Here is a 26,289-nt window from a genome sequence, read left to right as displayed (position 1 = left end):
GGTCACGAGTTTGTACAAGATCATAGCTAAGGTCTTGTTAGGGCCTATACAGAGAGTCCTCTATGATACCATCTTCATGTTCCAAGGAGCTTTTGTTGAGGGGAGGCGGATTTTGGATGCTTTTTTGATTGCCAATCAGTTGGCAAATGAGAAAAGGAGATTAGAAGAGGAAAGGGTAGTCTTCAGATTGTGTAGGAAGGACCTCTCATCCTTCTAGTGGTTTCTTTTGTTTCTTTTTTCTTTTCTTTCTCCTGCATCTTTCCTTCTATTAATATATTTCTCTTCGTTTCTGATAAAAAAAAAAAAAAAATGATTTTGAAAAGGCCAATGACCATGTAGATTGAGGTTTTTTTTGACCATGAACTTGAGAGAAAATGGTTTATTTCAAAATGAAAAAATCTTGGATGAGGAGGGCATGCTTGTCCTCGACAAGTTTTTAGTCTTAATAAATGATAATGCCAAAGGTTGGGTTGAGATGACTAGAGGCTTGAGATAAGGAGATCCTTTTTCTCCATTTCTTTTCACCATTACAATTGATGTTTTAAGTAGGCTGTTGTTGAGAGTGGATGAGATTCATTTATTATAGGACTTCCTAGTGAGCAGAAATAAGAGTAGTGTCTCATTTACAATTTGCAGATGATACTATCTTTTTCTTTAGAGTTTCTTTGGAAGATGTGCAAAATCTCAAGCTTATATTGCTGGTTTATGAGCGCTTAAGATCAATCTTAGCAAGAGCACTCCTAGTGTCAACACGAGTTAAAGATCAAATCTCTAGGTTGGCTTTGGTGCTAGAATGTGTAGTCTTTGATTAGCCTTTAATGTACCTAGGTCTTCCATTAGGGGGGGAATCCAATAGCAAATACGTTTTGGGATCTAGTGATTGATAAAATTTTGAGGAGATTGGATGGGTGGAAAAAGTCTCATCTAAGGTCAAGGCCTTGACACAATCAATATATCAGATTTAGTATCTTTCCTTCTAGCCAAAATTTTATGGAAATCGAAAGTCTCATCTAAGATCAAGGCCTTTGCTTGGTTAGTGGCACACAAGAAGTTAAATGTCGATGACATGCTGCAGTTGTGAAGATCTTTCAAAGCCCTTAGTTCTGATTGGTGCATTCTATGTAGGGGGAGTGGAGAGATGATTGCCCATATCTTTCTACATTGTCCGATTACTTTTGGATTATGACAGATTATTCACACATGCTAGGATGGATTTAGTTGAGCCTATGCATTTATTTGACATGTTGATCATCTCATATATGGGTTTAGGGAACTCCATTAGAGGCAAAATATTGTGCTACATTGCTTGTCTCACTATGATATGGATTGTGTGGTGAGAAAGAAATGCTAGGATCTTTGAGGATAAATGCTGGATGTCAAAGATATTGTGGGATTTACTTCACTTCTTTCCTTTTTTTTAGGCCTCTTGTACTGAAGTCTTTAAAGGCATCCCTTTAAATGTCATTAAGCTCAATTAGTATTCATTGTGTACACCAATAGGATTGGACCAACAATGAGAGGAGCTTAGTCAAGTTTGAGGAGATAAAATCTTTGTACATTTTTTGTGATCTATCTTTTTGTATATATATCCTTGTATAGTGGAGTTCTGTATTTTGATCAAGTTTGTGTATTTGAGGGGAGGATTCCTCATCCTTCTCATGAACTCTTTATTCATAATTAATACTTCTCTTGTTTTTGATTAAAAAAGAGAAAAGAAATCTATTATAATCTAGACCATGTAAGGATATCAGATTAGATCAGATCAGACCATTTACTAATATGTCTGGTTAATATTTGCACAGTTACACATGGAATACTTGATATGCCTTGGTTATTTGGGTGGCAAGAACTAACGAAGATGTTATTTAAGCTGAGCTGTAGGGCAGGTGAAACTAAGTGAAATGTAGATTTAAATCTTATGATTCAATCACATTGTTGTGAAATAACTAGATTCTATAATGTAGATGTTGCACACATGCACACATTTTGGTGATATCATTTTTAGAGTGGTCTAGAGCTCCTCTTGGGTTGGAGTCTTGCTCTTTGTTGAACTTTCTGAATGTATGTGGTTTGAAATGTTAAGTTGTTTTCCCTGGTCATTGTCTTCTTAGCTAGGTGCTCTCCATGTCCATCCTTTGTACATGGGCTGCACACCTCTTTATTTTTTTTTTGATAGGCAAAGACATGGTAAAGAGCATATTAAAAGAAACAGGGCGCCCACCGGCAAGCCCAAAGCATACAAGAAGTATACAACAGGTGGCTATAGGCTAAAAACAAAAGGAAGAGAGATACAAAAGCTTACCCACTCTCATCTATACCCTACCCACACAAAAAAGTTAAATAAAGAATTAGGCCTGTCAGCAATACAACACTTGGACCAAGATCACAAATTGCTAACAAAAGAAAATTTCATCCTTTGGATCGAAAGATCCTCATTTTCAAATGCAACCCTATTTCTTTCCCTCCAAACCATCCAAAAAAGGCATAGGGGGCTGCTCTCCAGACCTTCATCCGTTTCTTGCCCACAAACTGCCCATGCTACCCCAGAAGGATCTCCTTCACTGATGAAGGAAGAACCCATAGTACCCCAAAAAGGTTAAATAACAAGTCCCATAAGACCCTAGCCTTGGTGCAATGAATTAAAAGATGATTTATAGACTCTTCAGCAGCCCCACTAAGGTAACATCTGTTCAGAAGCGCCTAACCCCTTTTCTTTAGTTGGTCAAAAATTAGAGCTTTACCCCAAGTGGCTTCCCATGCAAAAAACCAACCTTAGTAGGAACAAATGGGCTCCAAATAATACTTTTCGGGAACGGGACTGTGTTGCTACCCTCCAAAGCACTATAAAAGGATTTAATGGAAAAATTACCATCCTTTGCCTCCTTCCACAATAACTTATCCTCTGAATTAATAACCACTCTCTTTTCTTGCAAAGAGAAAAGGAATCTCTCTACCATCTCCATTTCCTAATCATTAAACGGTCTCATAAAGCATGGATTCCAGTCCCCATCCTCCCCCAAAGTATCCCAAACCTGCACCACCCATGCCTCTTTGAAAGTCGCCAAAGTGTACAAAGAAGGAAACGACATGCTTAGAGCCTCGTCTCCACACCAACTATCCTTCCAAAATCTCACTCTTCGTCCATTCCCTACAGAAAATATGAATTTGTCTTTCATAAAAAGCCATTTCTTTCTAATTTCCTTCCAAAACCCCATACCATACCCCTCCCTTACTTCTCAGGTACACCACCCCCCTTCTTCTACCCCATACTTTCTATTAATAGCTTGATGCCAAAAAGCCCCCCTTTCTTCCACAGAGCGCCAACTCTATTTACCTAATAGGGCTCTATTAAGTTTAGAAAGACATCTAACACCCAAATCGCCCTTTCTTCCACCCCCCTTTTTTCTAATCTCAGCCTTACTAGTTGTGGCATAAGAAGCATAGACATGTAGTAAATGGGTATGGTTGACAACGTGCTATGAATAAGGATAATGCTCCCTCCTTTAGAAATAAATTGCCTCTTCCACATTGCAAGCCTTTTTTGGAACCTCTCCTCCTCCCCCCCCAAATCCTTACTTGCAACTAAATTATGAGCAGCCCCCAAAGGAATTCCCAGATAATAGGAGGGCAGTGACCCCACTTGCAGCCCAGTTCAGAAGCCAATTCCTCCACATTATCAACCCTTTCTACCAGAAGAATTTTGTTCTCATCCAAGTTTATTTTCAGACCTAAAATGACTTAAAACTACATCAAAATCCAGCTCAAATAGACCATATGCTCTTGGGAAGCTTCACAAAATAGGAGGGTATCATTGGTGAACAGTAGATGTTTTAATTGAACCCCATCTCTTGCCCTTCCCCTAACCCTCCAACCTGATAAAAAACCCGCACTCTTAGCTCTATTAATGAGGTTGGTAAGGGCCTCCATCCCAATCACAAAAAGGTAGGGGGAAAGGGGATCTCCTTGCCTTAATCCCCTATTGCTATTGAAGAAGCCCGATGGAGTTCCATTAACCAAAACCGAAAAACTCACTGTTGAAATGCATCAACTTATCCAGCCTGCCCACTTCTCCCCGAATCCCATATTTCGCATCATGGTGAGTAGAAAATTCCAACTAATGTGGTTGTAAGCCTTCTCCATATCCAACTTGCATAACACTCCATTCTCATTCCTTTTTAACATCGAATCTATGGCTTCATTAGCTATCAACACATCATCAAGGATTTGCCTTCCTTCCACAAAAGCGTTTTGGGCCCGAGACACTACCTTGCTTACCACCTTCTTTAGTCTGTTAGCTTGGACTTTAGCCAACAGCTTGTAAAGACCTCCTACCATGCTGATAGATCTGTAATCTCTAAAATGATTTGCATCTCCTTTTTTGGGTATTAAAACCAAGAACGTAGTGTTCAGGCTCCTAGCAAATCCCCCCCCCCCCCCTCTCATGGAATTCTCTGAAAAAACCCAATACTTCTTCCTTTACAAAATCCCAGCTATACTGCCAAAAAGTGATAGTGAACCCATTTGACCTTGGGGCTTTGTCTCCGTTCAACTTGCATAGTGCCAGGAACACCTCCTCTTCACTAAAAGCTACCTCCAGCTTGGTTGCATCCTCATCCCCTAAATGATCAAAGACCAATCCCGCCAAGCTAGGTGCCAATCACCCGACTTTGACAACAAACTTTGAAAAGCCTTAGCCACACCCTCCAGGATCTCGTTCTCCTCTGTACACCACACTCCGTTAATTTTAATCTTCCTTAGCCAATTACTCCTTTTGTGCGCGTTAGCCATCTTGTGGAAAAAGCCTGTGTTTTTGTCTCCTTCCCTCAATCAGATTTCTCTTGATTTTTGTCTACAAGAGAGTTCCTCCATAAGCACCCATTTCTTAAAATCCTCCCTTGCCTCCTTTCTAGCCTCCACTTCTTCCATAGATAACTTTCTTGATTTCTCTTGCTTGTCCCAAAAAGAAACTTTCTCTAAGGTCAAAGTTTTATTAACCCCAACTTTTCTGAACACCTCCTTGTTCCATGTTTTCAAGTTGAATTTGAGGGCCTTCAACTTCTTTGCCAGAACAAAGCTATGGGACCCTCTAAAATTAAAACCTTGCCACCAACTTTTCAACAACTCCTTAAACCCCTCTTCCTTTAACCACATATTCTCAAAATGAAAAGTGGTTAGACCTCTCCTCACCCCTCCTCCATCTAGCATGACGGGGAAATGGGCAAATACTGGTCTAGGGAGGGTGTATTGAACTACCCCTCTGATGTGGCTCTCCCAATCCTCAATGACCAAAAAAGGGCCCAATCTAGACATGGACTGACCATTCAAGTCCAACTCATCAACCACCTTTGAAAACCTCCTCATAGCTGAAGACATCCTCCCTCTCTTGTTGCAATTACAAGGGAATCTGGTCACATCGAAATCCCCTCCAATGCACCAAGGATCATTCCACAACCCCTAGATAGCCCCTAACTCCTAGAAATTTTCTCTATACTTTTTTACAATAGACCCATAAATGCCTGTGAAAAACCATAAGAAACCATCCTCACAGTTTTTAAAACGACAAGAAATAGAGAAATGGCCCACCTTCATCCCTACCAACTCCAAAACTCTGTTATCCCAAAAAAATATCGCCCCCCCTACTGTACCCTTAGCATTCATTGTGCCCCACTGCAAAAATCTTCCCACTCCTAGACTTTGCACCTCCCTAATAGACATATCTTGCATTTTCGTCTCCTGTAAACACACCACGTCCACCTTTTGAGACTTGATTAAAGCCTTGATTACTTTCCTTTTATTAACGTCATTCACCTCTCTAACGTTCCAGGACAAAATCTTCAACTTCATGTAAAACAGACCTCTTTGGTCCCTCCTCTTCTGTCCAACTCGTTCCATTTTTTTCCTCTGTTGTAATTAATCGAGCATTCTAGCCTTTTTAGCTCCTGGTCAAATAAGGTAGACATCGAGCAAACTTTTTTCTTGCCTTTTTCTCTTCTGCTTTTTATCCTTTGAAGTAGATTCAAAATTTCACCCTCAAACCTTCAATCGGGAACTCCAATATTCTACTAAACTTAACCAGAATGCTGTTCTCCCAGCCACCTTCAGTCCCCTTATTTTCCTACAACGGCCCCTCAAGCTTTGGACTTGCGCACCTATCGACTTCTTCCACCAAAGAAAGCAACTCCCCTCCCCTCATCGTCTTGTACTGTGTGTCACACCCGTTCGTTAAAAACCTCAGAGGCATATGAACCCTTAGTGACACCAAACTCCCTTCATTAATAGTGTCTTCCCCCCTTCCCAGGTCGTAAGCCCCACCTATCGCCAAGCTTTGGCCAAAAAAAGAAGAGATCTCCCGACCCCCCGCGAGAAGAGAGATTTTGCCATACCTGGTATCTTCAAACAAGAGACCTTCATCTGTAGCTGCTGCCTTAATCACCTTCTCCGGAGACATTAACACCAAGTTTCCTCTCAGATCCCCATCGGTGGTTGACTCCAACTCTCCCAGCTTCTCTCCTTCTTCCTCTCTCTCGTTTCTCACTTGTGCCCTAGCGAGGAGCTCCTCTTCTAAGGTCTTTGGGTCACTAAAAGAGCAACCTCCCCACAAAGCCCACCTCACTTGGCCCAAAAGCAACTCCCACCTTCCTCTTTCGGCCCACGCCACGAACAAGAGGCCTCACAGCCTTTGCCTCCCTGCCCTTTCTCTTCAGAGGGCCCGACCCATTCAAAGATTGGGGCCCCAAACACTCCAGCCCACCTAGCTCACCCAAACCGCTTTCCTCGCCACCTGCCCCATTACTTACAGCTTCCGCCCCGCTTCTCATAACATCCGAAAGGCTGCTACATGACACGTCCCACCCTACGGTCAAACTGTTCCTCCCTATACTCCCCTCCTCCCTAGCCTCCGTAGTCTCCTCAGCTTGCACCCCTATAGAGTGAACATTAGCGAAAGCTGCACCACCCTTCAGAGTTCCGCCCGAATATGACACATCCTGTACCTAACACTGTTCCTCCTTCTGAGCAAATCTGTCCTTTGGACTCTTGCTGCAGGTAGTGCATAGGCATCCATCTTCTTCTTCCCCATCCTCTATGAGATCATCTACAGAGTTCCTTTGCAACGGCACTTGCACAAACCACGGTGGAAATTCCCACCACAATAGAACGGAAAAACACTCTGACCCCCCTACAATCTGAGTTGAGCTAGGTAAACTTCTTCCATCCAACTTCACCAAAATTCTGGCCCATTGCAACTTGGACATGCTAGCTGTGTCTTTGTCCTCTTTAATAAAAACTCCGCAACTGTCGTCAATCTTTTTGAACACCTCGTGCCTCCACAGATGAAGAGGTAGGCCCATCACCCTAACCCAGACTTTTCTTGCATGACAATCCTTCTGAAACCAACCCACCTCCGGATTCCACTTCTCCAAACGCAAGAAATTCTCTTGTACCCTCCTTCTTCCTCTGGCAAGGACCCGCTCAGCCTCCCGCACCGTCTCAAATTCAAATAGCATCAACCCTCTCCCTCACACAACTATTTTTAAACTCCCCTTAGGGGCCACGAGAATTTCACCCACCTTCTAAGAAAGTCCAACTCCGGATTAGGAAGTGCAGAGTCGCCCCACTATCCTGCCAAGCATCGGTTCAACTTATCTATCCTTCTCTGCATTTCACTAACCCCCTCTTCAAGCCACACTGAGTCTCCTGACATTACAGGTTTAGACTTAACAACCTCCAAGGGATGACCCCTTTCTCCCTTAACAGCCTCTTGACCTACTCCATCCTTCGACCCTGAAACCACCCCTTTCTCCCTTGGCTGGGCTTCGGGGATGAATGAAGACTAAGCATCTCCATGTGGCTCCACTCCAAGCCCCTTAATTTCTCTGCTAGAGTGTACCACCCCCCAACAGTCCCTTACCTTTTGGAACTATAATAGTGAATCTTTTCAGCTCTAAGTCATTAATGGAGCAGAAAAGGAATCTTCCAGCCTCATTCGAACGGCGTTCCAGTCTATATTTCCTTCCCCTCTCCTCCTAGTCAAGAGTCCACTTCCTTTCTCCAATATCCCTACAACATGCCTTGACTCCACCCAGCAAACATCGCAAGCTTGCCTCTCCAAACTTGATCCTGGACGTAACCCCTCTGCATCTCTCCCAAATGCAGCCTCTCAACTTCCTCCCTCTTCCTCAACCTCAATTTCAAAAGATTTTGCCTCCACTGCAAACCAGCTCCTCCCTCCCCTCATTGACAGCAATTCTCCCTTGAGAAAATATTGTTTACTCAAGAAATCTCAATGGAGTTGGGCTGCACGCCTCTTTATGGGAATCACATTTTTATATACACATCTTTATTCACCTTTATGTATATATATGTGTGTGTATATATAAGTTGATGTAGATGATGAGCTTGGTTGATGAAAAGTTTTTATAATATATGGTTTTAGCAGTGAAATGGGATTCTAACTGCTTGTTTTATTAATTTAATTGAGAACTAGATGGAGCTTTTCCCCTGTTGATTTGTTGAGTGTGTTGTTTTCTTGCTTGAATACCAATTTCATTGGTTGGTGCATCCAAATTTTGTTTATTAGCAGTATCTTTTGTTAATGGAATATGCTTAAATTGTGTTTGCGATTAATCTTTGGGATGACTGTGTTTTAATTTGCAGGGTCTACTAGGGCCTACGGCATTGATGAGTCCTAATCATCTTGAACAAGAAGCGGCAATAAATTCTTTGTCAACTTTGATGTCTGTAATACCCAAAGATACCTATATAGAATTTGAAAAGGTTACTGCATAGATATCTCTTATACACATCCAAGTAGCCACTGACTCGTATTGTTTGTTGCTGACTGAAATTTCTTCATTCCTCTTGCCAGCACTTCAGCAATTTTCCAGATCGGCAGTCACATGATACAGTTTCAGAAAATGACATTCAGGTGAAATTAATTCAGTCATGATTGAATTCTTACTAATATTATTTTTGTATCAATAAATATCTACAAATCTGAAATAATAGATTTGTTTTCTGGTTTAATAGATTCATTATCATTTAGAAAGCAGCAATAAATTTGTTATCAATTCATGTGGATTGTAAATTTATGTTCTTGTATTTGGCTCCTTTTACTTCTTTTTTTTTTTTTTTTTTTTTTTTTGTTTTTAAATAGGTTTGGTTTGCTAAATATCTGATAATTCTTATAAGAAAAGTTCGACTGTTAAAACTAACATGAAATGTCCTTCCAGAAGCACAAAATTTTTTCACAGTATTCTTCCGTAAAATCTGAATTCTTTGACCTCTACCAGTGACTAATGTGTTTGGAGCTGGTTTTGGTACAATAACATTTTGTTATCTTTTAATCATATTTCAAGTTAAATATGATTTAGGGTTGGACTTTATTTTTTTGCTGAATTGATTGTTAAGCCATTTGATGGATCTTAATCTTAGTACAGCTAAAGGTGCATTTCTAATCCACTGAATTTGTTGAAAGATCTTTACTTATACACTGAATCCAATTCTGCCCCTTGAATCTAGTTGTCCTCTAAAATTCACTCTAGAAATTCCAATTCCTGGCTCTTTTGCCTTTTAAATGAATCTTGTGTGCTAGGGTTGCCAACTCCAAAAGGGTTAAATTGTTTTGGTCAGTCAAGAAAATGTCACATAGCAGTTTCTTTCATATGTGCCCCATGTTAATATGTACCTTGAGTCAGTTGATAATCTTTTTCATTATTTTTTATCATACTTATTTAGCTATTCATCCTATGGAAGTAGGATAAGATGGTTCAGGCCGACAAATGTTCTCCTTATTTTGCAACTCAAACAGCTTGGTCTTGGGGGCTGAAGATCAAGTTTGGACTGGCATGTGCCTGTGTGCTGCTTTACTGATTATTTAACTTTGGGAGAATAGAACTTAAGAAAATTTGGTGATTGCTATTAGGTTACTAGGTATTGGCTTTGTAATGGTGTCATTATATTTTTTTTTTGATCAGCATAATGGTGTCATTATATGTGTGCCAAGTTTTAGAATGACATTGTGTTTACATTCTTTGACTGAGTCTTGGCTAGAGCTATTTGGACACACTCGTTGCTTAGGATTAATGTGAATGGATGTCCTCTATAAAAGCCAGGAGTTGTGGCCTTTAGGGCTGACTCAAGTGGCAAGGCTCTGGTGTAGGGATGTGAGGGGTTCCAAGTTTGAGTCCTAACAGGAAAAGAGAAAAAAGGAACAAATAAATCTTGGAGTTGTGGGAGAGGGAGTGTATCCAAAAATTAAAGATGGAATCTCCATTTTGTTTTCAACAAATGAGTCAGTGAATTATATCTCCGTAAAGCTGGGTTAATAGATCTATTTGTGGCTTGATAAGGCATGGTTGGAGTTTTTCAGACCATTATCATTGTCAGTGACTTGGCCAATGGAGTATTTTGGCCCTAATTATTAGTTTTTTGGGCCTTGAAACATGTTTTTATTACTGGATGGTTTATTGATCTCTCTAGGTTGTCAATGCTGTTCTTGAATTTTTGGCATGGTCATTTTGTATATGATTTCTTGTGCATGAAATATTTTGTTGGTGACCTCTTGTAAAGAGGAGAGCTCATTGTCTACAGTCCTTCAGTGCTGTGTAATTCCTTGTGTATACTTTTGGTGTTATTTTCCGTGGTTGTTCTTTCCTTACATGTTCTTGATTTTTTTACTCTCTTTATTCCATTATGAGGGCAACCCTTTATACTCTTTTTTACCAATGAATTCATCTCTCAAAGGAAAAAGGAAAAGAATTGGTTATGTTACTTGGATATTCCTGCTGTAATTTGTGATGCTTTATATATATTTTATTCCTCACTCCTTAATTTGCTGTTCTTTTTATAAGTTTTCATTATCTCCTTTTTTTTAATGGCTCATATTTTCATTTACTTGTATTGTGATTTTGGAAGTTTCTTATTGTTGCTCTTTTTTCTCTTGTATCATCTCAGATTTTTCACACTCCTGAAGGAATGCTTTCCAGTGAACAAGGTGTTTATGTTGCTGAGTCAGTTGCCACTAAAAATATGAGACAAGCAAAGGGCCGTTTCCGAATGTATGATGACCAAGATGATGGGGTAATCCTGGATGCTTCTTCTTCACTTTCATGTATTCTATATTACATTTTTAATTTTATATGACATGTTTTTCTCTCTGTAGGATGATGTTAATTCCAACCTTTCTGTAAAGAGAGAGACCAATCATTCTGGAAGGAAAGAGACAGCTAGTAGAGAAGTCACTGGTGTGGGGAAAAAAGACATTGGGAAGTCAACAAAGAAAGCTGGCATGTCACTGTTGCATTTTGTTTTGTCTCATTATATTTGTTTTAATTGAGCCTATAAAAAAAAATATTTTTGTTTTATTCAAAATCAAATGGTTACACTCAGATGCGTTATTTTCATCTTTTTATCAATCTAGATAAAGGAAAGACTGCAAAAGAAGAGGCACGAGAATTGCTGCTTAGGGAGGAGGCATCCATACGCCAGAAGGTTGGTGTTATAAAGAAGAACCTTTCTCTGATGCTGAGAGCTCTTGGGGAGATGGCTATTGCAAACCCAGTATTTGCGCACAGTGAACTACCTTCACTGGTTGGTATTCCACAAACAGTTTTTCTTGGTTTTTTTCTTTATATTTTGTTTTATTGGTACAGTTTTTCCTGATATATAAATAACCCTTTTCCCCATTTTAGCAAGTGCATATATGTCAACAAAGAAAGGTTTTAAGCCATAAGATGTTCTTATCAGTGATTGGGTTGTCAGATACCCATTTGGACGCTTGAAGGACTGTCCACTTTTACTTGTTTAAACATGTTCATAATAGTAATATTGTGTGGTTTTATTGTGGAACCTACTGCATCCTTAACTCATTATTTTTCTCTCTATGGTACATAACAAGAACTTTGGCATAGATTAAACATGTGTTTGCTATATATACTATATCCACTGACAATTGCATATTTAGGTGTGCACCTGCATCTAGATTTTGGGTGATTGCTGTTCCTAAGGTCCTTTGTCTGCCATTGTTTTATGTTTTGTTCTCACAGAAAATTTCATCTAATCTGCAGATTAGAGAATGATTTTTCTAATCAAGATTTGGAAGTTTGAGGGGAAAGTTCAGTTGTATGATGCTCTTGATCAAAATTTTCCTCCTGAATATATGACTACGAAACCTTGTTTTATTTCCTGTTCTCTTCTGTGCTCCAACATCCAAAATAATGCATTATTTTGTTTTAGTTTATTTTTTTATAAACAAAAGCAGCGCACTGTTAAAAAGTGGCAAACAAAGGTGGTGCACCCTATGTATACAGGTTGCATACAAAAGCTTCAAAACAAGCAGACCAAAAAGCAAATGCATAAAGTAGCCTTAATAAAAACAAATCTAACCACGATTAAGGTTATCTTAGAATTCCAAATTTTAGTAATTCTCCATTTCTTATTAAACGTGGGATCACTCCAATAGGGATTTAATGAAGTTCTCCTTCAACTTTAATTTTTTTTTTTTTTTTTTTTTTGATTGGAAACGCCACAAAGATATATTAATATAAAAAAGAAGTACAAGAAGGATGAGAAATCCTCCCACCAAAGACAACTAAATTACAGGAAAATACACATAAAACAAACGAACTCCCACTAAGGACCAATCCCTATGGAGTACACACCGCTATCCAGTCCAACTGAATCACATTAAGGGGAGTCCCCTTAAATGCCTTGGAACAGAAAGCCCAAAGGGAAGCAAGGAAAACAATAGAGTCCCAAAGGAACTTTGAATTCCTTGCTTTATCCTCGAAAATCCTTGCGTTTCTTTCCCACCACACAACCCGAATTAGAGCTATGCTCGCAGCTTGCCACAAAACTATCCCTCTCTTAGAATTACCGAAGCCTTTAAAATTGATGGACATCATGTCATATATGCTCCTTGGGGGAACCCAATCCATCTTAGCTAACTGAAATAACCTGTGCCACAACCCAATCGTCAAGGAACAATGAAGAAAAAGGTGATCTGCTGATTCCCTGTGCTTCATGCACAGGATACAAATATCAGGACTAAGGGCTTTGTAGGGTCTTCTCACTTGTAACATGTCATTAGTATTCACCTTCTTGTGTGCCACTAACCAGACAAAGGACTTCACTTTGAAAGGAACTTGAGACTTCCACACGAACTTTGAAGGAAAGTTTTGAGGAGATCCAGAAGATTGAGATAATGCTAGAAAAAAGGATTTAACTGAAAAAAGCCTTGAAGAGGATAATGGCCATAATCTGGCATCTGGGACCGAAGGAGAGAGATACAAATCATCAAGAGACCGCATGAGGCCTTCTAAGTCCTCAATCTCAGAATCTGACAGGTTACGGCGGAAATTCAAATTCCACGAGAAAGGCCGAGATGGACCGAGAACTGAAGAAATAGAAATGTTTTTATCCACGACTACTCTAAATAGTCTTGGATATTGGGTTCCTTCAACTTTAATTTAAAAGCTCTTCTTCATTGAAAATCCTTCAATTGTGCTCTTTCCACATGCACCAGACAAAGTATAGGGGAGCCATGAGCCAAACTATCTTTCTCTTGTCTAATCCCTTAAGCCTCCACCCAAGGAGGAGATCCTCATTGAAGCTGGAAATACCCATTTCACACTACAGACCGCTAATAGAAGCATCCATGGCTTTTTTGTTGTATCACAATGTATTAAGATGTCATCAGATGATTCTTTACTATCTTAACAAAGACTATATTAATCATCATTTGCCCTCTCTTTATTGGAATAACTATAGATCTTTATTGATACTGCTTCTCAAGCAAAAAAAAAAAAACATTTTCTTAAGGGAGCTTGAGACCCTCAAATTTCTTTGGCTAAGAACACTACTTTAGTCTCAACACATGAGGAATTGTTTTACAACTTTGCACTGAATCTTCCCCTCTTATTATGTTTCCATGGTAAACTGTCTTCTCCATCTTCTTGCACTCTCATAGAATAAATTAGTTCCATAAATTGGGTTACCACCCCTATTTCCCAATCTTGAAGAGTCTTTTGAATTGTACTGATTAATGGTCTCCCCTTCCTCCTCCTTCCCATAAATCCAAAACTGTAGAAGCTAGTCTGAACAGGAAAAGCCTCTTTCAACCGATTCTTTCCTACCCATTTGTCCCACAAAAATTTAGTCCACCTACTATTTCTAAACTGAATAGCTGTCCTTGGTCTAAAGTATTCTTGAAAGAGTTTTTTGAATTGAACTAACCAATGGTCTACCCTTTGTGTACCCTAACCACTCCACAAGTCCAACATGCACAAAGAATGACACTTTAACCCATTCCAACCAAATATACATGAAAGATTATTTAATTGCTTGGTCAACTTTTTCAATATTAGTGAAAAATTTCCTATTTCACCTGAATAAGCTATTGAACGTTGAAAAGGACGTAAATCAATTGTCATAATATGACTGCTTTCAAGCAATGAAGAAGGATATGATTAATCATTTCTTCTTCTTTGCACATGTAGCATCTGTTATGGATCCTCTAGCCTTTTTCTTACTCTTTCTTTACTATGTATCTTATCAACTCCAGAGCAACTTCCTTCTTGACTGATAAATTGCCAAACATCTTTGTTCCACTGCTTATGGTCTTCTTTCAATGCTTGCAACTTTTAATGAGCACAAAACTTGGAGTGCCACTAAACTTGTACTTTTTCCACCACGTTTTGAGTAGCTCCTCAAAGCGTTCCACTTCCACTTTTAACCACAGATTTTCAAATCTAAATGGGGCTTGGCCTTTCCTCTATCCCCCACAATCTAGGAAAATAAGAGAGTGGTCCGATACTGACCTTGACAACAATTGCTAGGATACTCCTGAAAAATTCTCCTCCTAATCATTGGTGAAAAAAAAGGTGGTCCAATCAAGCTATGAAGGAACCTTCTTAGCCTCCACACTAAGTGATGTTGTCACCAACTAGAGGCAGGTCTACCAACTCAAGCCCTTCTGTACACCTAGAAAACTCCCATATAGCTAAGGACATCCATCTACAATTCCTTTTCAATTGGGAAGCACACCACATTAAAATCCTCACCTAAACACTAAGGCTCTTGCCATAGTCCTTCGATTGAGGCCAGCTCCTCTAACATCTCCTTTCTCTCCCTCACTTTTAACAGGCCATAATTCCTAGTGAACAACCAAAGGAAGGAAGCCATATTCACAATTTCTAAAACGATAAGAAATAAAATAAGAACCTAGTTTTGTGTCTTGCCACTCAAAAACTCTTAAATCCCACATTAACAATACTACATTAATGACAAGAAATTGTGCATAACTTTTGATGCCTCTGAGCTTGGAATGAAATGGATATTCTTGAGAACTAATTAACTACCATGGGTATGGCATCAAAACCCTTAAATGCATGTACTTGTAGTACAATGTCCATGCAAAGATCTTATCAAGGAAGGGGTGCTATAGGTAAAGGTGTATAAAGACTAATTTCTTCTTTCTTTCTTTTGCTCTAGTTGGCGAGTATGACAATGGAAGAGCATCCTCACAAACTTTCGCTTTTAAATTGATACTAGTACAAACAATTCTATGCCATTGCAATTGTTTTATTCCACTAAAATGAGCAACCACCTATCAAACCTGTAATTCCCATTATCACTTGTTTTCTAAGAGTACTATTAGGCAAAGACTTTTTTCTTTATAGGTAAATAAGAAAATGAATTAAAAGTGCTTGGAAATGGCACCAAAGTACACATAGAGTATATGGAGATTGGGATGGTGGGGGTGCTTCTTGTCAAGACAAGATGGTGGTGGAGGAAAGGGAGGATGTGTCGTTTTGGGCGGACACGGAGAGTGGATCCTTTTCTGTTAAGTCCCTTTATTTTATCCTTGAGGAAGTAAGGCTAGACCCTTTCCCTACTAGAGTGGTGTGGAATGCTTGAGTTCCTCCTAAGGTTAGTTTTTTTGCTTGGGAAGCAGCCTGGGGAAAGTTTTTGACTTTAGATCAATTGCAAAAGAGAGGGTGGTCATTAGCCAATAGATGCTCCCTTTGTTATGTTCACGAGGAGACAATTGATCATATTCTCTTGCTTTGTGGAAAGACAAGGTTGTTATGAGAGCTCTTATTCTCTTTGTTCAAGTTGAGTTGGGTGATTCATTCTTTAGTTAGAGCGACCTTGTTAGGGTGACATGGCTTGTTTATTGGAAGAAAAAGGAAGAAAGTGTGGAGTGCAGCACCTTTGTATCTCTTTTGGACAATTTGAAAGGAGAGAAATAGAAGATCTTTTGTGAATGTGGAGCTTTCTATTCAAAGGCTAAATTTTTTGTTTTTGTGCAACTTATTATCTTGGTCAAACTTGTTTATAGAACATTCATCTATGTCCTTAGTTGATTTTATTGATTGGTTAGGGTAGGATTGAGGGAGGGAGTATTTTTGTTTTCCCTATCTTTTTGGCGCTTTTAGGCAGCCATTGTATACACCGTGTATGTTGGTGCGCCTTTTTTTTTGGTGTTTTTATACAATTTGCACTTACCTATCAAAAAATGTACACACAGAGTATATAAATAGTGCCAATAGGTGAGTAAAAGAAAAAAGGCAACAAAAAACCACCCTCTGAAACAAAACCAATGCCTTAAAGACCTAGAAAAGCATAATGCCCTCAATCGATCTTCTTGCAAGCATGCTAAGTCTTCCTTTTGCGATCTAAACAAAGCCTAGATAATCTTCCTAGCCCCTCTTAACATTATAAGAGATGAAATTTAGGATCATTTACCAAATGCTACAATTTCCCAACTTCTTGATCGTTTACCTTCCACCGTTTTTAAGTAAACAAGACATTCCAACTTTTTTAATTCCCTCAGAACCTACTGTTGGCATGCCAAAATAGCTGTGGAAAGCTGCCAAGTTGCTTGAGGAGCAATCCTCCAAAAGTGCCTCCTCCCTCAGAACCAAACCTAGACCTAGCCGTCTCATTCATCATGGTGTCTTTAGACCTTACCCCAACCTCTTCAAACTCCACCTAGGAGTCATTTACCAAAACCAATCTCAAAGGGCTGCTACCCTTTCTTAAGGGAGCAACTTCAATGCACATCGTATAACCCTTCAAATCGAGACCATCCTCAGAAAGCGAAAAAGAAGTTGCCTGATTTATGAAAGAAGAAATAGAGAGCAATAGAGAACCGGGGTATCTTGCCGCTTCTGCCCTGAAGGCCTTGTCAGTGCTCATGAGGTGAACCACTGTTAGTGAGATCTTCAATGTGTCGTCCATGAAAGCTTCAAACCCCTTCCCAAAGCACGACATTCCACTATGGAGCAGGCCTTTAGGATTAAAAGGAGCCCTAAAGCACCTTAAGCCCAATTGGACTTGGTCCACCTGCATCCCCAGCCCACCATCAGGCTCACTAGGGCCTACAAACTGATGTCCCACTCCTGAATTTGCTTGCCCAATGGGATTACCCCTGGCCAGCCCATGCAAAGAGCCTGACATTGGGTTGGTCCTCACACACATTGATCACCTTGCCATGGGCCTCCTTCCATGGCCTGTGGCCCACTCCTTCAGCCCCCTTCTAAATCCATCCTGTTTTAAAATCCTGCCCCTATTTTCCATAGCTCTGAAGGGGCCTTCTTTAATAAATGGTCCATCCTTAAATCCCCAGCATAAGCATACACCCACCAGCAATGCCTGTTCCTGTCCTACCTAAAAGGGCCCTCTTAGAGCCATCTAAATGCGCCACCTTCTTGCCTTTAACAGGAGAACAAGATGGGCTGTCAGAAAAGGTTGTGCTCATCACTTTTGCAGCACACAACCCACACCCTTTGATAGGCACGTCTTCAGTCGCCCTAAACCTTACATGCAACTCCTCATTCTTCCCTACAGTGTTGGACAAACACAATTGAATTTCTTTAATAATTATCATCAATTGCAGATTTTGGATAATATGCTTGTAAAAACATTAATCTGAGTGATAGTGTCTGTTGGCAATCAACTAGAGTCCCTAATTTTGAGCCGTCCTAGTATTCAAATGGTATAGATAGATGGGCAGGCCCATATCACAAGGGGTTTACTTCACTGGCAGTTAGGATAAACCTATGCTCAGTTCATCTATTCCCTATTGCTCAGTTCCAGCCTTGTGCTTGTGGATGCGATAGTATTCTTGTAAAAGAGAAACCATTTGCCATGTTGACAATTCAACTTTTTTTGGGAGTTTTTATGTTCCAATGCTTCATGGTCTAAATATAAAACAAAGTCTTACAGATGAAATGGTAAATTAGTAACATAGAATTCTTCTGATAAGTTGAATATTGTGGCTTTGCATCATTAGTTTCTCATTAAGGAATGCAGCAGCATTTTCTCTTGGCTGAGAGCACCTACAATCCCCTCACTAGAAGCATTTGTTGCCACCTTAGAAACTTGATAGAAATTTGTTAGGAATAACTTTCTGATAACAGCTAGATATTTATTTTTTGTTGTTGGTGGTGTCCCTGTTATTGTTTTTTTTTTTTTTTTTTTTTTTTTCAGTTGCTAATTTGTTAATTTGCTGTCTTTTTTTTTTTTTTTTTCCTTCTTTCTTTTGTGTGTGTGTGTGTGTGTGGTGGTTATTCCCCAACCAACCCCCCCCCCCCTCTTTTTCCTCTCCCCCTTCTCCTCCTTTGGCCAGGCATTGTTGAGATGCATTTATAGATTTCTCCGTTCTCATAGGTGCAGTTTCTATATGACAATAGAATCAAATGCTTATTCAGTGTTTCTTTTCAGTTGTGGTGTGCTTGCATCTATTATAACAAATCCATTGATGTTAATTAAATTCTTCATCCAATATCAGGTTAAATTTGTTGAGCCTTTACTACGGTCACCTGTTGTAAGTGAAGTGGCCTATGAAACCATGGTGAAGTTGGCTAGGTGTACTGCTTCTCCTCTCTGTAATTGGGCCCTAGACATTGCTACTGCTTTACGGTTAATTGTGACAGAGGAAGTTCATGTTTTGTTGGAACTAATTCCATCAGTTGGTGAAGGGGAGACCAATGAAAGGCCATCGTTAGGTCTTTTTGAGCGAATAATAAGTGGTTTATCAGTCTCCTGTAAATCGGGTCCTCTTCCAGTGGATTCCTTTACTTTTGTGTTCCCGGTAACTTTTCCTCCACATCGTTTTTTTATATCAGTTTATGGTGCTTCTTGTTTATCCCTTTTTCTTTGCTGTCAGATAATGGAGCGGATACTTTTATCCTCCAAGAAGACAGGACTTCATGATGATGTGCTTCAGATTCTCTATCTACATATGGATCCCATACTGCCACTTCCTAGGCTTCGAATGTTATCAGTTACATCTCTTTCACAGACCCATTGTTTCTTTCTGACATTTCATCATTGGTTTCCATATTCATTCTCTTCCTTTATGCAGGTTCTTTATCATGCTCTTGGTGTTGTTCCAACTTATCAAGCATCTATTGGACCTGCATTGAATGAGTTGTGTCTGGGTTTGCAATCAGATGAAGTGGCACCTGTATCTGCTGAACTTTCTCCTTTTTGCCTTTGCAAGGTTCTTTTGTGGTATTTTTTGAATCTCATAATATGCATTTTTTCAGGCTCTCTATGGAGTGTATGCCAAGGATGTGCATGTAAGAATGGCTTGCTTGAATGCCGTAAAATGCATCCCAGCTGTATCTAGCTGCTCTCTTCCTCAGAATGTTGAGGTCGCAACAAGCATTTGGATTGCTTTACATGATCAGGAAAAGGTTAAGCATGCTTACTGATGTCCTGCAGTAAAATGTTTTTAAACTTATGTATCGTCTTAATATTTAGTTGGCATCTGAATTTCCTACTGATTGTGGAAGGGATATTAAGTTTCTTCTTCAAAATATATTAGCTTATCTGTTTGAGAATGCTTATTTATACCATATCCTTGGATTGGTTCTTTATCTTGTCCTACATGTAATTTAGTCATTTTCTGTCCATGCTTCCTGTTTTAAATATCCTTGTTTCTGGCATCTATCTGTCTTTTTCTCTTACCATTGCATTGAGTTTCCATGCCTGGGCTTTTGTTATCTAATCTTTTATTGTGGTGTCTTGTTGTTCCATAGGCATCTTCTTTGATATTGCTCCAAAGAAGCATGAGAAAAAGGATGACTATGTTTTTATCATCATTTCATAGCCATAACTGCTGTGTTATTCCCAGATTTGTGGGAAAAAATGATGGTGGACAGACTATACCCATAGTTGTTAAAAACTTACGATACAAAGATATAATACATTTTTTATGGAAATTGATAATCTGTATGTTATCTCAAAGCTTATTTTACGATACACATACGATACATGATATGATACGTGATATTAAGATACAAATAGTATATACATCTTCAACTATTTTCCATCATTTTTACAAAAAATCAAATTGGTTTTTTTTTTTTTTTTGTGAAAAAAAATGTATTATATTAATTGTTTAAAATGTATTAAAAGATTAAAAATTGAACATAAAAAGGAGAAATAGGTAAAATAGTCTTATATTAAAAATTACATTTTTGTTGTCAAATACTAAATTAGAAGTCAAGTAAATTTATTTTTATAATAAGTATTGAAGAATTTTCATTTGAATAGTTTGAATGTTGACATTGAAAATGATGGTGATTAGTGAATAAAAATTTCTACTTACTATATTAGCTCTTTTTTTTTTTTTTAATTTCTTTTTCGGGGGGGGAAGGAATGATGACGGAGATGACAAAGTTGGAACTTTGAAGTATATATATTTGTGTGTGTATGTATTAATCAACAACACAATAAGTGTGTGTGCCTAGTTAAAATTTGGAGCTAAAAATTGAAGAAGTTTATTTTTGTGGATTATGTGATGAATTTATATATTAAAGTCATATTTTGTTAAATCTTTAGATCTAATATCTTTTGTAAATTTGCTTATATATTACTTTATACTTCATACTTTCAATTGGTATGTACACATACATATATTTTTAATTTATTTTTCAATAAATAAAAGAAACTTACGATACACGATACAATGCAACACACAATACAGAAAAATGGAAAAACGATACAACTGTGACTATACCCCATTTCATAACAAATGGATAGACTTTAAAACATCTGACATAAAGGAAGCAGTGAATTTGTACATCTGAATCTGTGATGCCTGAAGTGTGGTGCTCTAAATGTTCCCAAGTATTCTCTAAATTTCAGTTTCTGACTTGGCAGCCATCCTCATGGATAAGCAACCTGCTTTCTAGTGGATCTGTGCAATGTATAGAATGTCCACTGACTGAATCGGACATGTGAATCAGCTTTCATATCTAAAGCAAAAATTCCTACCATGCTTTATGAAATTCTTTAATTTAGTCCTAAGCTGGCATATGACGTTCAGTTAATCTGAAGAGTTCTCTAATAAATTATATGGTGAACAATCATTGATTCGTAGTGATGGATGGCAATAAAAAAGCAATGCTTGGTTAGTTGAAGAGAACTTTTGGCATAAAGACAGATCCATAATTCAAATTTGACTTTGCAAAATTGTTGAAACAGTAGGAAATACAATGAAAATGTCATTTCCACATGATTTTCGAGCACCATATAAGTAAAGCATAGACAGAGAAGCTAGTTTACAATTCCAAACCCTTATAACAATGGTAATCTCTAAATACAGAATTGCATTTATTAATAATAAAGTATCCAATGAAACTAATGGAATACCCTAAAATTTCTGCATGACTGATAGCTACAATGAAATGAGAGTGTATAGAATCCCAAAGCACTCATAGAGATTTCTGCATGTCTTAAAAAGTTCTAGAGTTCTAGAGAGAATGGTAAGGACGTTGAAGGTCTCTATGGAGAGGAAGACCTTCTTGGTTAGGCTTGAAGGCGAGTCCGGTGGAAAATGGTGCTCACTTACAGAGCACAGTAGAGGCTCTGTTTTCGCCTTAGGTTTTGAGAAGGAAGAGGTTGGGTGGCTGATCGAACATTTGACGAAGGCCATCGAATTGAAGAGTTACATGGGTTTCAATAGAAAATACAAGGGAAAATCCCGTGTCCATTTAATGGAGGTATGCTGCAACAACCATGGAAGGTTTATAAGGCTTTCGGAGTTCGCCTCCAATAGAAAGTCAATTTTCCTGGTAATTCCTGAGGGTGAGAAGGGCAGGGGTTGGGAGCAACTAAAAAGCGCGTTGTGTTCAATGCTGGTGGTCCCCTCATTGAATATAGACGAAAAGGGAAGGCAATGCAGGGAGGAAAGTTTTATCCACAAACATGTGGGTCCTTTGTACCGGTCCTTCACAAATGTAGTTAGAGAAGAAGGACCGAGGAGAGGAGGCCTTGTTCCAATTGGGAGGTGGGCGAGAACTATGATTGCGAATGTCCAACAGATTTTGTTAACTGGGTTGAGGTTGGCCGTGCTCTGGCAAAAAGATTAGGGCAAAAAGGTGTGGTGACTATCGTCCCCTTCTCAGGTGGAAAAGGTTTATTTTTTGTAGAAACGATAGTGGAAGCTTTCTCTTTCCAAGAGTTAAGGTTTCTCAAGATCAAGGGGGGGTATATAGTCCAGTTGAGAAGGTGGTTGCCAAGGGAAAATTTGGAAGTCGTGGGGAAGTTCAGAGGAGGACGGATAGAATTATGGGGATTGCCCTTTCATTTATGGTCTGAGCAACATCTGAAGAAAATTGTGAAGCAGTGGGGGATGGTGACAGAGATCGATTGGCGAACATTGAAATTGTTTGATCTTTGCAAGGTGAGAGTGAGAATTTTAATGAAGGAACGGGTAGTTCTCCAGCTTTGATCGAGGTGTTAGATGGGGAATGGGTGTTCACAATTTTAGTTGCAGTGGTTGGAGATGAAGACGTTAGGCGAGGTAGAGAAATGGGTGAGTGAACTCAGGAGGATTTTGAGTCTCACCTGTGGACAGGTGGCGGAAGACGGGTTGAGAGAGCTGGATCAACGACTGAAGGAATTTCTTTTGTTGGGGCAGCTGGTAGAATGACGAAGGGAAGAGAAAGGCAAAAGGCTGAAGCAATTCCTACGGGGACACATGGCAAGAGGAGATTGAAAGTGGGGAACAATTGGTTCCAACCCTCCTCGTCGTTCATTTTGAATTCAAACAATTAGAGTTTAGGGCTTGTTGGGTCAAAGCAGGATGGTGAAGTTAGGGTCGGAGGGGACAAGGCCCACTTAGTTGATGAGAAAGGGCATCGAGCCTCTAATTCAAAGCAAGAGAGAAGGGCACAATCTCCTCTTAATCTCAGTCCACTGGTAGAAGCAGACTTGGGCTAGGAGAGGGGTGTTAAATTACATGGCCCGCTTTCGAAGTTGGGCCAAGAAACAGGAGGAAAGAAGCCCATTTTTGAGAAGGGCTCTTTACGAAGAGAAGTCTTCTCTACAAAGGGAAAGGGGTCTCAGAGGTCCCTGATGCTCAGCCGAGGGGCTCCGCGATGAAGTTTGGTTCAAAGAAGCTGTGGACTACTTTTTTTCCTCCAAGTTCTGGTTGCCGACAAGGGTTTTGAAGCCGAAGCGAGCCTCTAACGCAGGAGAAGCCATCGTCAGATTGTGAAGCTCATCCAAAGGTAGTTGCTTTCAGAGCGGGAGCACAGATGGAATGAGGATTCAGTGTGTGTCCACTCACTTGTTGTCGATCGTATGGGTTTCGAAAGAGGTGTTCAGGGGAAGGGGCTTCGTCGTCAAGAGGAGACGTGGTTTTGTGCAAATCTTCTAACGTTGAAGACAGAGCTGGCTATAGGGGCCGCGTGGGTTTTGATCATCGTGGTTCATCAGTCACGGTTTTTCCTTCTAATCCAGTAATCAGAGAAAAGGGCTCAACTTTGTGGGGACTTGTGAAATGTTGGTAGCGGAAAACTTGGAGGTATCTTCGTCTTCACATTCTCAGTCATCTTTGTCAACTTTTCCCCCTCCCTTTGGCTTGGCACTTCCACCTCTGAGTCCTTCTGTTCCCGTTCTTCCCACTTTAGTCTTTCAGTCTCATTTTCCTATGAAAATTCGAGTTAGTTCTGAATTTTTTCCAAAAAAGACGACGATGGTGCTTTTTGTCAAGTGTCTGTTGGCAATCCTAAACTAGATGTTGTGGAGTCCCAATTAGCTTATCTAAGCCAAATGCCTGAGGGTTTTAACCCCCTTAAGACTTTGCCCAACATGCTTAATGAGGCCTCTAACCCAGTTACAGTTAGCTAGGGTGAAGCTGAGTTCTTCCCGTTGGGCGAGTTCCAAATAGAAGGCCTTTCCCCCAGGAAAATGGCTAAAGTTTGTGAGGTCTTAAGTTCTCTGGATATTAAGGTGTATTCTAGGCGGAAGAACAGATTCTCCACAGGTATTTGAGACCTGTTGGAATTGGATGGAGGTTTAAGGTCAGCGAGGTTTATCCATGAAAATCATTAGTTGGAATATCAAGGGTTTGGGATCTAGGAAAAACCGAAGGGTGGTAAAAGAATTTTTGAGGCTAGGGAATCCGAATGTTTTATGATGATTCAAAAAACAAAAAGGGAGGTGTGTGACAGAAGGTTTGTTGGTAGTGTTTGGATGGTTAGAAATAAGGAGTGGGCTGCTCTTTCGGCGAGCGGGGCTTTAGGTGGGATTTTGATTATTTGGGACTCTAAAAAACTGTGCAGTGAGGAGGTGGTAATAGACTCATTTTCTGTCTCAGTCAAGTTTGTGTTGGATGGTTGCGGACCCTTGTGGTTGTTCGCAGTTTTTGGCCTAAATAGTCCCTTACTTAGGAAGGATTTCTGGGAGGAGCTTTTAGACATTTTTGATCTTTTTTTTTCCTTTATGGTGTGTGGGCGGTGATTTTAATGTTATAAGAAGTTCAGAAAAATTGGGAGGCTCTAGTTTAACTTCTAACATGAGGGACTTTGATGGTTTTTATAAGAGACTGTGAATTACTTGACCCCCCTTTACGAAACGCCCCATTCACTTGGTCAAACACGCAAGAGTCACCTGTGTGTAAGAGATTGGATCGGTTTCTTTACTCAAATGAGTGGGAGCATCTCTTACCTCAAAGCCATCAAGAAGTTCTTCCTAGATGGACATCGGATCATTGGCCGATAGTTTTGGATATCAATCCTTTCAAGTGGGGCCCAACACCTTTTAGGTTTGAGAATATGTGGTTGCAACATCCTAGTTTCAAAGAGTGCTTCAATACTTGGTGGAGAAGTTTTCAAGGAAATGGTTGGGAAGGTCACAAGTTCATGAGGAAGTTACAATTTGTTAAGGCCAAATTGAAAGGTTGGAATAAGGATTCTTTTGGAGAGCTAAACGAAAGGAAAAAAAGCATCCTGAATGAAATAGCTAACATTGATGCCGTTAAGCAAGAAGGGGTTCTCACTTTTGAACTTTCAGCTCAAAGAGCTTTAAGAAAAGGGGAGCTAAAAGAATTAATTTTGAGGGAAGAAATTCATTAGAGACAAAAAGCTAGGGTGAAATGGGTTAAAGAAGGGGATTGCAATTCAAAGTTTTTTCACAGTGGCTAATGGCAGACGAAATAGGAAATTCATCAAGTTTTTCAATAACGAAAGCGGTTTAGTGTTGAATAATTCTGAGAGCATCACATAGGAGATTTTACTTTATTTTGAAAAGCTCTACTTAAGGACTCCTGGAGAGTAGAAGGCTTAGATTGGTCCCCTCTCTCAGAAGAGAGTGCTTCTAGGTTGGATTCCCCTTTTACTGAAGAGAGATTTTTAAAGCCATTTCTTAGTTAGATAGGGATAAGGCGCCGAGGCTTGATGGTTTTACTATTGTAGTGTTTCAAGATCGTTGGGATGTGATCAAGGAGGATTTAGTGAGGGTGTTCGCAGAGTTTCACAGAAGTGGGATTATCAATCAAAGCACTAATGTCTCCTTCATTGTTCTTTTGCCCAAAAAAAGCCTGACAAAGAAAATTTCAGACTTTAGACCTATTAGCTTGATCACTTGTCTCTATAAGATAATAGTCAAAGTTCTATCTGGGCAATTAAGAGGGGTACTACATGAAACTATCCATTCTACTCAAGGTGCTTTTGTTCAAGGGAGACAAATTTTGGACGCAGTTCGTATAGCCAATGAGATAGTCGATGAGAAAGATGCTCAGGAGAGGAAGGAGTTGTCTTCAAAATAGATTTTGAAAAGGCTTACGACCATGTGAGTTGGGATTTTTTTGGATCATGTGTAGGAGAATAAGGGGTTTAGTCCTAGATGGAGGACCTGGATGAGAGGTTGTTTGTCTATGGTCTCTTATGCAGTTCAAGTGAATGGAAACACTAAAGGGTGGGTCAAGGCAACTAGAGGATTAAGACAAGGTGATCGATCCTCTATCCCCTTTTTTGTTTACTATCGTCG

At 39.5% G+C, this 26,289-nt stretch overlaps 1 protein-coding gene across 2 annotated transcripts in view; it reads left to right on the top strand.

The window, feature by feature from the left end:
* The window catches only part of LOC117912323 (protein ILITYHIA), an 87,347-nt gene that overhangs the window by 23,434 nt on the left and 37,624 nt on the right, over positions 1-26,289 (top strand). Inside the window, exons 14-22 of one of the 2 annotated variants that reach the window (XM_034826876.1) lie at positions 8,656-8,775; positions 8,867-8,926; positions 10,954-11,079; positions 11,162-11,285; positions 11,420-11,589; positions 18,794-19,096; positions 19,172-19,288; positions 19,370-19,471; positions 19,554-19,703. In XM_034826876.1, coding sequence (XP_034682767.1) covers positions 8,656-8,775; positions 8,867-8,926; positions 10,954-11,079; positions 11,162-11,285; positions 11,420-11,589; positions 18,794-19,096; positions 19,172-19,288; positions 19,370-19,471; positions 19,554-19,703 — 1,272 coding nt within the window. Of the gene's footprint in view, positions 1-8,655; positions 8,776-8,866; positions 8,927-10,953; positions 11,080-11,161; positions 11,286-11,419; positions 11,590-18,793; positions 19,097-19,171; positions 19,472-19,553; positions 19,704-26,289 lie in introns of both variants that reach the window. The other variant, XM_034826875.1, reaches the window with a different exon arrangement.

This window comes from Vitis riparia, chromosome 4 (assembly GCF_004353265.1).
Source record: "Vitis riparia cultivar Riparia Gloire de Montpellier isolate 1030 chromosome 4, EGFV_Vit.rip_1.0, whole genome shotgun sequence".
Classification (NCBI taxonomy): Eukaryota; Viridiplantae; Streptophyta; class Magnoliopsida; order Vitales; family Vitaceae; genus Vitis; species Vitis riparia.
This window is presented reverse-complemented; position numbering and strand designations above follow the sequence as displayed.